The sequence below is a fragment of the Hyla sarda genome, chromosome 4 (genome assembly GCF_029499605.1).
Source record: "Hyla sarda isolate aHylSar1 chromosome 4, aHylSar1.hap1, whole genome shotgun sequence".
Classification (NCBI taxonomy): domain Eukaryota; kingdom Metazoa; phylum Chordata; class Amphibia; order Anura; family Hylidae; genus Hyla; species Hyla sarda.
This window is the reverse complement of record NC_079192.1, coordinates 242750335-242761822: the sequence shown is the minus strand read 5'-3', so window position 1 is coordinate 242761822 and position 11488 is coordinate 242750335. Positions and strand designations below refer to the sequence as shown.

Here is an 11488-nt window from a genome sequence, read left to right as displayed (position 1 = left end):
TACATGGAAGGTTCCCTTAATTCAGTGTGCCCCAGTTGTGCCCCAAATGCATCCTCTGGGCCCACAAACTGCATGGAGCTTGTAATGAGTAAGTAAGAACAGTCTGACCTTTTCCTCATGCCTTCTGCTTACCAGTGTTCTGAATAATGTACAATGGTTTTAGCACATCGGAATGGAGATTTACTAAAACCTGTTCAAATAAAAACAGATTAGATTCCCATAGCAACCATTCCAATTGGTTGTTTAATTTTAAAAAGGCCTTTTAAAAATGAAATCTGGAACCTGATTGGTTGCTATGGGCAACTGATCCACTGTTCCGCTGCATGAGTTTTGATAAATCTCCAACCATAGTTCAAAAAATGAAAGCTGTGCTGTTATTGGGCAACAAGGCACCATTACCATTTTCATTTAGATAGTGATTCTATATAAGGCCCATTTACTGTAGCACGAGTCAGGTTTAAAGTGGTTAGATAAGCAAGTTCCATAAAAGACTTTGCAATATATATTTAGTACTAGCTGAGTACCCGGCGTTGCCCGGTTTTTCCTTCTTAATCCTTGTTGGGGAGGAAAATCAACAAAAGGAGGAAGCTTTTGACTTCATTTCCCGTCCTCATATCTCAACCTCATATCCCATCATATTTCGACCTCATATCCCGACCTCCTATCCCATCTTCATATCTCGACCTCCAATCCTGACCTCATATCCAGTCCTCATATCCCAACCTCTTATCCTGACCTCATATTCCATCCTCATATCCCGACCTCCTATCTCAACCTCATATCCCAACTTCATATCCTGACCTGATATCCCAACCCCATATCCAATCAAGTCTTTGTGAGATGGGATGTGGCTTGCAAGCTGGACCGGCACATTCACCAGGAGATGCAGAGGGGAGCTTGTAGAGTAAGGTACTGGAAGTCCCATATACTTGCATGGGACTTGAAACAAAAACCCATCTTTTATATAAGGGTGTAGGTAAGGGTTAATTTAACTATCATATATTTTTATTTGACATATAAGTAATATGTGTACCAGGTATTATTGAAATATCTCCTGCCCTACAGAAGTTATGTGGGAACAAACATTTCCCATTGATTTGCATGGGACTTTAAACAAAAACCCAGACCCTCACAAATGGCAGTAGTTAAGGGTTAAATTAACTATCCTATATTTTAAGTGGACATATAAGTAACATGTGACCAAGCATTATCGAAATATCTCCAGCCGTACAGAAGTTATGTTGGAACATATATTTCCTATAGACTTGTATGGGACTTTAAACAAAAACCCAGACCCTGGCAAATGGGGGGTGAGTAAGGGTTAAATCACCTATCCTATGTTTGTTGTTGACATATAAGTAACATGTGTGCCAGGTTTCATGTTAATATCTTTAGCTGTTTGGAAGTGATGCTGGAACATACATACATACATACACACACACACACACATTGAGTTTTATATATATAGATAAAGCATCAGATAAAGTTTTTTTTAATTTATTTTTGTAGTAACTGAAAATAGAATAATTTGACATCAGTAAATAAAACAACACAGGCTTCTATAAAGGAGATCTAGAAAATTAGCATTTAATATGTACAGTTTGTAAACATCCTGGTTTATGGAGAACTAACAGAAGAAATGCTTATTTAGGGTAGGGCCACATGTGCCATATTTTGCTGAAGCTGATATTGCTACCTATACTTTAATAAGTAGAAAAATATGCGGCCGCAAAATACCCAACAAAATGCAGCACGTGTGACCCAACCCTTAGGAGGTTTTAAAAAATGTCAAAAAGGTGCTTCTATGGCTGCTGCGTCCTCATAACAACACTTTCTACCACATGTCTGGCTGTTCAGTGTTATTAGTCAGATATTGGTCCTGATTTACTATAGGGTTTTATTGGTGTTAAATGTTGTTTCAGACTTTCATAATTTCATTTATTTACTATGGGGACACACAGGTCTGTTAACTTCTGACCATCTTTTTCTTATTTCCAGTTATTTATTCCAGGATTTTCTGTGAATTCAATAACAAATTGGTCAGGTTGTGAGCACATGCCCATTTTTGATGACCACGCCCCTTTTCTGTCTGGTCACACCCTTTTTACGGGTTGACTGTGTATTTTGATGGCACATGGCATGGATGGAAATTGTGGCGCAATGCACCACATTTTGGCGCACAACCTGACAACAGCAGGTCTGATTTGGTTTTATGTGGCTTTGTTTTCTTGCTCGGTAACAAAAAGGCTCTCTTCTAAATAAACTCTTGTAACATTAATATCTGATAACATAAACGGAATCTGTCATCAGGTTTTAGCTGCCCTATCTGAGGGGAACATAGACTATAGATAAAGCCCCTATTTCTAAAGGGTACTTTACACATAAATAACCTTCTGTGAAAAACCTCAAGCCATTATGTTGCTACCGATTGACTTCAATGGCTAGCAATGTAATCCGCTTACAAAATTCCACAGTGGAAAATCCAAGGGGAAATCTGCAGCGGATTTGTATGTGTGAACGTACCCCAATAGGGTACTACTTATATTGGTGCATGCAGCCACTCTCATAAAAATCACAGTTTATTCCAGAATATTGAGCTGAATGCACCAGTTCTGCTGCTTCCCCAACAATAGTTGCCGATTAACAGCCTTCATTTTATACTGTGTATACACAGCTGTCAATCAGCAGGAGTGGTACTGTGCAGTATTAAATGGGTACTCCACTGCCCCAGCATTCAGAACATTTTGTTCCGAATGCTGGGTGCGGGCTGCAGGGGTCATGACATCATAGCCATGCCCCCTCGTGATGTCACACCACGCCCCCTCAATGCAAGTCTCATATAGACTTGCATTGAGGGGGCATGGTGTGACATCATGAGGGGGAGTGGCTATGACACCACACCTCCCGTATTCCGCACCCAGCGTTCAGAACAAAATGTTACGAAAGCTGGGGCAGTGAAGTACCCATTTAAACAATGATTTTACGACATCTGCTGAGTGTGAAGTAAAACAATGCTGGAATCGGGGTCTCACTAGTCTATGCTAGGCTCTTAGATAGGGAAGAGAAACCTAGAAAACATTTTTTTATCTTATTCCTGGAATATTTAACTTTTGCACATTTTAAAACAGGGTAAAGAGACTATTATGAACCTCCTTGAAAAGGAGAATGTAAAGGTGTTGTCTGGAGTTAGAAAAATGGGTACTTTTTTTTAATTGCTTCAGAAACAGCGCCACTACTGTCCACTGTTTGTGTCTCATATTGCAGCATATGCCTATTTAAGTTAAAATCAAACTTATTTTTCTAGTCCTAGACAACCCTTTTAAATGAGTGATAATATTATTATTATTCATGTAAAGAACAGCCATAACACTTTTGGCAGCTAATATAGTCGCTTTGTACCAGCAACTGTAAGAGGTATATGGATTCACATTAAGACCATATTATTTTAGTAAATGAATTGAGTCAGTCTAAAAATGAGTGTTCATGACAACAAAAGATACATAAAATCTCTCCTGCACCAAGGTTTAATCTTTTGTACCTTTTCATTTTTAGCAGCAGTGTAAAAATCTTTACAAAAATACATTCTTAAACTTTCTTGGCACTAACACTTTAAGTAAATACTGTCACAGAGTGAATAAAACATTGAGTGAGAGGACATTACGTACCATGGGTTAATAAAACCACATTAACTAATGTGGATGGTTACAAGTATATAATAAATATCATACATAGCACTATGTCACATAAACATATTCAAATGCAGTGGTCATGGACAAAGGAATGGGTACAGAAAATAAATAAAATAAAGCCATAAACGTTGTTTTATAACAAGTGCAAAATACAAGATACCTATGGAAACGGTAAAACTGTTGAAAGCGTTACTTATTTAAATGAACTTTTGACGTGTTGCACAGACATAGACTTATTATGGAGCCTGTCTCCTTCATTAAATTAGATTGAATGGCGAGCAGAGGAAAGAAGAGCAAAGCCATGCGCTTTACCCGGCTGCATCTAATGATCGGAAGTGATCTCAGCACTGGGACCCCGACTGATTTAAACTGACTGATAAAGTTTATTTAAATGACAGTAACGCTTTAAGAAATTGCTACAGTATTTTCATACTGAATTAACCATTTCATGTAAACAGTGTCAGTTTAGATCATGTAGTTCTTCTTCAGGACTTCCAAGTATTGTTGTGTTGCTCTTGAAACTGGGTCTTGGTCAGAGCTGAGGTTTCTAAGGGAACCAGCTATCGAGCCAACAGGGGAGATTCTGGTACATCCAGCTTCTAGCTCAGCATTAGCTATATAAAAAAAAAAATAACAAAAAAAGGTAAATGGATAATACTATCTATCTATACACACATTACAGCTTTATAGGGGAGCCCTAAATCTTTACTGCTTGCAATGCAAGCATGCCCATGTTTGTGAACTTACTGGGATAGACAACTACATGCTGTAGGAAGCTACAACAATCGATAGCTGTAGACTCCGTTATGGAAACACAGAAGCATGTCCTGCAGCAAATGTTAACTCTTATTACCATCTTAGATCATGGCTGAGATGGGAATATTCAATGTGCTACACTGTTTCTGTAGCTCCCTCTCACTTATGAAGGAACTATGGAAACCTTATAGAACAGCCTGTCTGGCTGTTTCCTTAATCCCAGCCACCTCTGCACACCATCCAAGAGGCAGAAAGTGGGGGTTGTTTGACAGATAAATGCAGGCCTCGGGGCTGCAAATTGTAGCTATCAAACATTTTTGGCACATCCTCTGAACAGCCGATAAAAAGTGGAGAAGGGAATACTCTTTTAACACTCATTACACTAGTGAAACCTCACGCTGTGGTTGTAATCTTAAGCGATACTCTGCTTGATCTATTTTATCAGACCGCTTGTTATTGTGGCATTCTGGTACTGTCTCGTTGAATTCAGGATGGTTTGTTAAGGGGTTAGGGCAGTGTTTAGCAACCAGTTTGTTATAAACCAGTAAGCGGGCTCAGCCCTATAATAACTTCTGGGGTGCTACCAAGTGTATTAGTCTATAGATGCGACAACAAAGAAAAAAAGAGATGCACAAAATGGTGCACACCCAAATGTAGGGAAAAAAAAAGATTAATTAGACAAACATTTAAAAAGACCCCATAGGGTCATTCCACAACAGGGAGGAGCTCTAGGACCTCTCACAGGGCACCTGTATTAATCTAGTATATTAGGCCGATTCATATGCTCCAAAAATAATGTGAAAGTCCATATCAATTCCCCAGAACAATATTACACCTGAATGCAACCTGTATAGACAGCTATCCAGTGCACTGATTAGCAAGTAGTATACCAGGGAACGAAGGAGCCGGGGATAGCAGATGGAAGATGAACATACAAATAGGTGCCCTCCTGAACCCCATGCGTTCCGTTACCCATTGATATGGACTTTGATTGTGATATTTTTTTTCGAGCATAGGGATCAGCCTAATATACTAGATTAATACAGGTGCCCTAGGAGAGGTCCTAGAGCTCCTCCCTGTTGTGGAAAGACCCTATGGGGTATTTTTAAATGTCTGGCTAATTAAACTTTGTTCTGGATTTGTACAATAAAGCTTGTTATATTTTTTCTACATTTGGGTGTGCGCCCTTTTTTCTTTGTTGTCGCTAGCAACCAGTTTGTCCCAAGCTGTTGCAAAACTACAACTCCTAGCATGCTAAGAGTTGTATTCTTCAACAGCTGGAGACACCCTGGTTGGGAAACACTGGGTTAGGGAGTCAGGCGCCACAGGAAAGAGGCTCATGATCCACAATGTGGCCATAGTGTGAGATTACATCACAATATTTCGGACAGATTAGTACGGTACACTTTTGGACAAGCTACAAATATTAAGCTGTTGCTTAAGAACATTCACACATTAGGTTAGCTATCACTGTGTGTCACTTACCTTGATCTAGCTCTTTAGCAATATTTTTTTCTAGCTCCTGTTGCATCTGAAACATACATTTGAGATTCAATTTATTACTTAAGATTTTCCAAAGAAGCTGGCCAATAATTAAATAGGGTTTATATACGGTACACATCATTGCACATATGCTGGCATTATTAACCTTTATGTCTATGAAAATGTAAAAGTATGTGCATGAACCAGCAAAATACAAATGAAAACACTGTGTGGAAACAATAACTACAACTGACCTTAGTAAAGTAAGACTCCACTTGATTTGCAGCCAAACTATTCCCAACTGTATTGAGCAAACCTCCGCTAAGTCCCAGGCTCCTGTTAAATGGAAGGCTGCTGCTGAGACGTGCAAGGTGACTCGTGTCTACAACTGGACTGGCACCCATGCTTCCACTTAGAAAAGTACTGGCGATCAAAGACTTGTTCCTTTGTCTCTCATTAAGAAGTTTGTTGTTGGCTTCTGCAAGTCTTTCATTAGCTCTGTGAATAGGTTTTGACAGGAAGATGTTAAAGGGATACTAGATGTTAAAAACAACAAACAAAAAATAAATACATATAGAAAAATGTTCCTTGTAGATACACTTAAAAGACTTTCAGCAAGATGAAGAAGTTTGGCTGAAATCTGGCAGGCACAGAGGGACCCCTTCACTCCCAGTTTTCTTCATCTTTGACAGGAGACCAGATGGTATCAGCAGAGTGCAGCAGCATGAAATTAAGTTCAAAGGAGGCAGCATTTAGTCCCCATTGACATTAAAGAGAGTCTTTAGTGACTTTTAACTGAGACTTTCTTCTTCTGAGAAGAAGTTAAAAGTAACTAAAAATCTGTCAGACACCTGTGGGTTGTAAATGCTCACTGTAGGGGTAAAAGGAGAAAAAGTCCTCCAAAATTTGTAGCGCAATTTCTCCCGAGTACGGAAATACCCCATATGTGGCCCTAAACGGTTGCCATGAAATACGACAGGGCTCTGGTGTGATAGAGTGACATGTGCATTTGAGGCCTAAATTAGGGATTTTCATAGGTGCATAGATGCAAGCATGGTGCTTGCCTCCTATACCAAAAAAATCTCATATGGCAGTGTTTCCCAAACAGGGTGCCTTCAGCTGTTGCAAAACTCCTAGCATGCCAGGACAGTCAATGGCTGTCTGGCAATACTGGAAGTTATTTTGCAACAGCTGGAGGCACCGTTTTGGAAACAATGCCGTATGAGAAGTTTTTAATTTTTATGGGGGGGTGTAACACTGTAAGGGTGTGTATATGTTTTGTTTTACTATTTACTTTGTGCAGAAAAGTGTAATGTAGTGTATGTAGTGTTTTTAGGGTACATTCACACGGTGGGGGTTTACAGCGAGTTTCCTGCTGGGAGTTTGAGCTGCAGTGGAAAATTTGCCACAGCTCAAACTTAAAGCGGCAAACTCACTGTAAACCCCCACCTGTGTGAATGCACCCTGTACATTCACATGGGGACACACACACACACACCTTCAGCTGTTGCAAAACTACAACTCCCAACATGCATTGACAGACCGTGCATGCTGGGAGTTGTAGTTATGCAACAGCTGGAGGCACACTGGTTGGAAAACAGAGAGTTAGGTAACAGACTACCGCAGTGTTTCCGCACCAGCGTAGCTCCAGCTGTTGCAAAACCACAACTCCCAGAATGCATGGTCTGTCAGTTGTAGTTTTGAAACAGCTGGAGGTACACTGGTTTGGAAACACTGCGGTAGTCTGTTACCAAACACAGTGTTTCCCAACCAGGGTGCCTCCAGCTGTTGCATAACTACAACTCCCAGCATGCCAGGACAGCCGAAGGGCATGCTGGGAGTTTTAGTTATGCAACAACTGGAGGAGAACAGTTTGGAGACCACTGTGTCGTGGGCTCCAAACTGTGTCCCTCCAGATGTTAAAAAAACTAATCCAAGCATGCCCAGACTGCCCAGGCATGCTGGGCATTGTAGTTTGGCCAGGCATGCCCAAGCATGCCTGTCTGTCTGGGCATGCTTTGAATTGTAGTTTTGCAACATCTGGAGGGCTACAGTATTGATAGTAGTCTCCAAACTGTGCACTTCAAGATGTTGCAAAACTACAACTCCCAGCATGCCTGGACTGTATGATCATGCTGAGAGTTTTAGTTTTGCAACATCTGAAAGGAAACAGTTTGGAGACCACTGCACAGGACCCCCCTAGGCGATATGGACCCCCCTAGGCGATATGCCGAAATGGACCCCCCTAGGCGATATGCCGGAATGGGGTGCTGATATCAGCAGCCATCCCGATCATTGCCCCGTGTGCGGCGGTAAAGGGAAATGTCCAGGGCGTACGTTAAGTACCAGGACGTCAGGGTGTACCCGTATGCCCTGTGTACTGAAGGGGTTAATGTTGCTGTCCCCTCAACACATAGCCAATAATGTCTAAACCTTGGCAACAAAAGTAAGTACACCCTTAAGTTAAAAAAAAAGTAGATTTTTTTATGCTTACCATAAAATCTCTTTCTCGGAGGATCCATTGGGGGACACAGAGACTATAAGTATATCTTGCTGCCACTAGGAGGCTAACATTAGGCATACAAAAAGAAGTTGGCCCTTCCTGGCAGGAGATACCCCGCCCACTGACTCTGAGCTAATCAGTTTAGTCCCAAAGCAGTAGAAGGGGACCTGACAGAAAAGGAACCCAGCAGGTGTCTGAGGGAACCAGACAAAAAAAAAGAACCAAACACAACCCCTCGGACAGAAAAACCACACCCTAGTAACCAAATCAAAGGGGTGGGTGCTGTGTCCCCCAATGGATCCTCCGAGAAAGAGATTCTACAGTAAGCATAAAAAATCTACTTTTCTTGTTCAGCTCCATTGGAGGACACAGAGACCATGGGACGTACCAGAGCAGTCCCCGGGGTGGGAAAATAAACCAAAACAGAATCAGGCAGAGGACTGAGCCACTGCCACCTGCAACACCTTGCGACCCAAACCGGCGTCAGCATACGCAAAAGTGTGTACCTGGTAGAATCTGGAGGTGTGCAAAGACGACCAAGTGGCCGCCTTGCAGACTTGCAAGGCCGAAGCCCTATTGCAGAGCGCCCAGGAAGCCCCAACAGAACGCGTGGAATGCACAGTCACCCGAAAGGGTGGGACCTTTCCCTTATGATGGCAGGATTCCGAGATGGCAGAACGGATCTACCACAAAATGGTCAACTTGGAAGCCAGAAGACCCTTGCGACGACCCTCCGGAATCACAAAGAAAGCATCACCCTCCTGGAAAGAGGAGGTGACGGAAAGATAGATCTGGACAGCACAAACCACATTCAGACAATGGAGAGAATGCTCATTGGCTTTGGATGGAGCCGGACAGAAGGAAGGAAGAATGATCTCCTCGTTCACGTGAAAGAAGGAGACCACCTTGGGAAAGAAGGACGAAAAACAACCTTGTCCTGGTGAAGGACCAAGAAGGGAGAGCGACAAGAGAGCCGCCAGCTCAGAGACCCTCCTAATGGAGATAATGATGAAAAGGAAGGCGACCTTCCAGGAAAGAACGCAAAGGGAAGCATTCGAAGAGGTTCAAATGGAGCTTCCTTCAAAGCACCGAGCACCAGGTTGAGATCCCAAGGAGAGGTGGGAGACCGGTACGGCGGAGCAGCATGGGCCACACCCGGCAGGAAGGTGTCATATCACGGCGGGCCCGGCGTCATAGTGAAGCCGGGACCCGCCTCTAATAGCGCGCAGCGCCGATCGCGGCGCCGCGCGCTATTAACCCTTTAGCCGCGCGGCTCAGCTCTGAGCGCGCGGCTAAAGGGTTAATAGCGATCGGCGCTGCGCGCTATTAGAGGCGGGTCCCGGCTTCACTATGACGCCGGGCCCGGCGTCATAGTGAAAGTTCCCGGCTAGCTCAGTCGGGCTGTTCGGGATAGCCGCGGCTAATCGCGGCATCCCGAACAGCTGACAGGACAGGGGGAGGGCCCCTTCCTGCCTCCTCGCTGTCCGATCGCCGAATGACTGCTCAGTGCCTGAGATCCAGGCATGAGCAGTCATGCGGCAGAATCGTTGATCACTGGTTTCTTATGAGAAACCAGTGATCAGCATAGGAGATCAGTGTGTGCAGTGTTATAGGTCCCTATGGGACCTATAACACTGCAAAAAATGAGTGAAAAAAAAAAGTGAATAAAGATCATTTAACTCCTCCCCTATTAAAAGTTTGAATCACCCCCCTTTTCCAATAAAAAAAAAACAGTGTAAATAAAAATAAACATATATGGTATCACCGCGTGCGGAAATGTCCGAATTATAAAAATATATCATTAATTAAACCGCTCGGTCAATGGCGTGCGCGCCAAAAAATTGTGCATTTTTGGTCACTTTTTATATCATTTAAAAATCCTCACTTATTAAAAGATCAATAAGTCCTATCAATGCAAAAATGGTACCGTTAAAAACTTCCCTCATACCGCCCCAAAATGGGCCCTCATACCGCCCCATACATGGAAAAATAAAAAAGTTATAGGGGTCAGAAGATGACAATTTTAAACGTATTAATTTTCCTGCATGTAGTTATGATTTTTTCCAGAAGTCCGACAAAATCAAACCTATATAAGTAGGGTATCATTTTAATCGTATGGACCTACAGAATAAATATCAGGTGTCATTTTTACCGAAAAATGTACTACGTAGAAACGTAAGCCCCCAAAAGTTACAAAACAGCGTTTTAAAAAAAAAAAAATTTGTCGCACAATGATTTTTTTTCCCGTTTCACCGTAGATTTTTGGGCAAAATGACTGACGTCATTACAAAGTAGAATTGGTGGCGCAAAAAATAAGCCATCATATGGATTTTTAGGTGCAAAATTGAAAGAGTTATGATTTTTTAAAGGCAAGGAGCAAAAAACAAAAATGCAAAAACGGAAAAACCCCCGGTTAAGGGAGCTGAGCACCAAACGCTGATCCAGACCGGATTGCAAGAAAGCAAGGAGGCGCTGAAAGGAAAAGATAACAGGAGAGACGGCTGAGCCTCACACCACCTGAAATAGGCCTGCCAAGTGCAGCAGTAAATACTAGTGGAAGAAGGCTTACGAGCCCGCAGCATGGTGTGAATCACCCCGGGAAGAAAACCCCCGAGCCCTCAGAACTGCGGTTTCAACCGCCACACCGTCAAATGCAGCGACAGTAAATTGGGGTAGCAGAGAGGACGCTGGGAGAGCAGATTGAATGCGACCAGTCGAACTACGTCGGTGTACCACGCGTGTCTGGGCCTGTCTGGAGCCAACAGAATGGCGGGAACGCCCTCCGCCTTGAGTTTCCTCAGAACTCTGGGCAGGAGGGGCAGAGGGGGAAAGAGGTAGGGAAGACTGAAGGACGACCATGGAATAACAAGCACGTGCACCGCCAGAGGGTCGCGTGACTGCTACAAAGCAGGGAACCTGTTGAAGAATCCAGAGTGGACGGCAACTTGTCCCACCTGGCCAAGATGGTCAGCTGGAGCGGGCGACAGCGGAATTGGGCGAAAGGAAACGCCTTTGTGGCCACCACCATCCGGCCCAGCACCTCCATGCAGAAGCGAAT

General features: G+C 43.0%; 1 protein-coding gene across 5 annotated transcripts in view; it reads right to left on the bottom strand.

Moving 5' to 3' along the window:
• Positions 1-2883: 2883 nt before the first annotated feature.
• ANKRD26 (ankyrin repeat domain containing 26) overlaps positions 2884-11488 on the bottom strand; it is a 95998-nt gene continuing 87393 nt past the window's right edge. For all 5 annotated transcript variants that reach the window (XM_056573834.1, XM_056573836.1, XM_056573835.1 and 2 more), the window contains 3 exons: positions 6182-6425; positions 5931-5976; positions 2884-4303 (listed from right to left, as the gene is read on the bottom strand). In XM_056573834.1, coding sequence (XP_056429809.1) covers positions 4155-4303; positions 5931-5976; positions 6182-6425 — 439 coding nt within the window. In that variant the 3' untranslated portion in view covers positions 2884-4154. The remainder of the gene's footprint in view (positions 4304-5930; positions 5977-6181; positions 6426-11488) is intronic.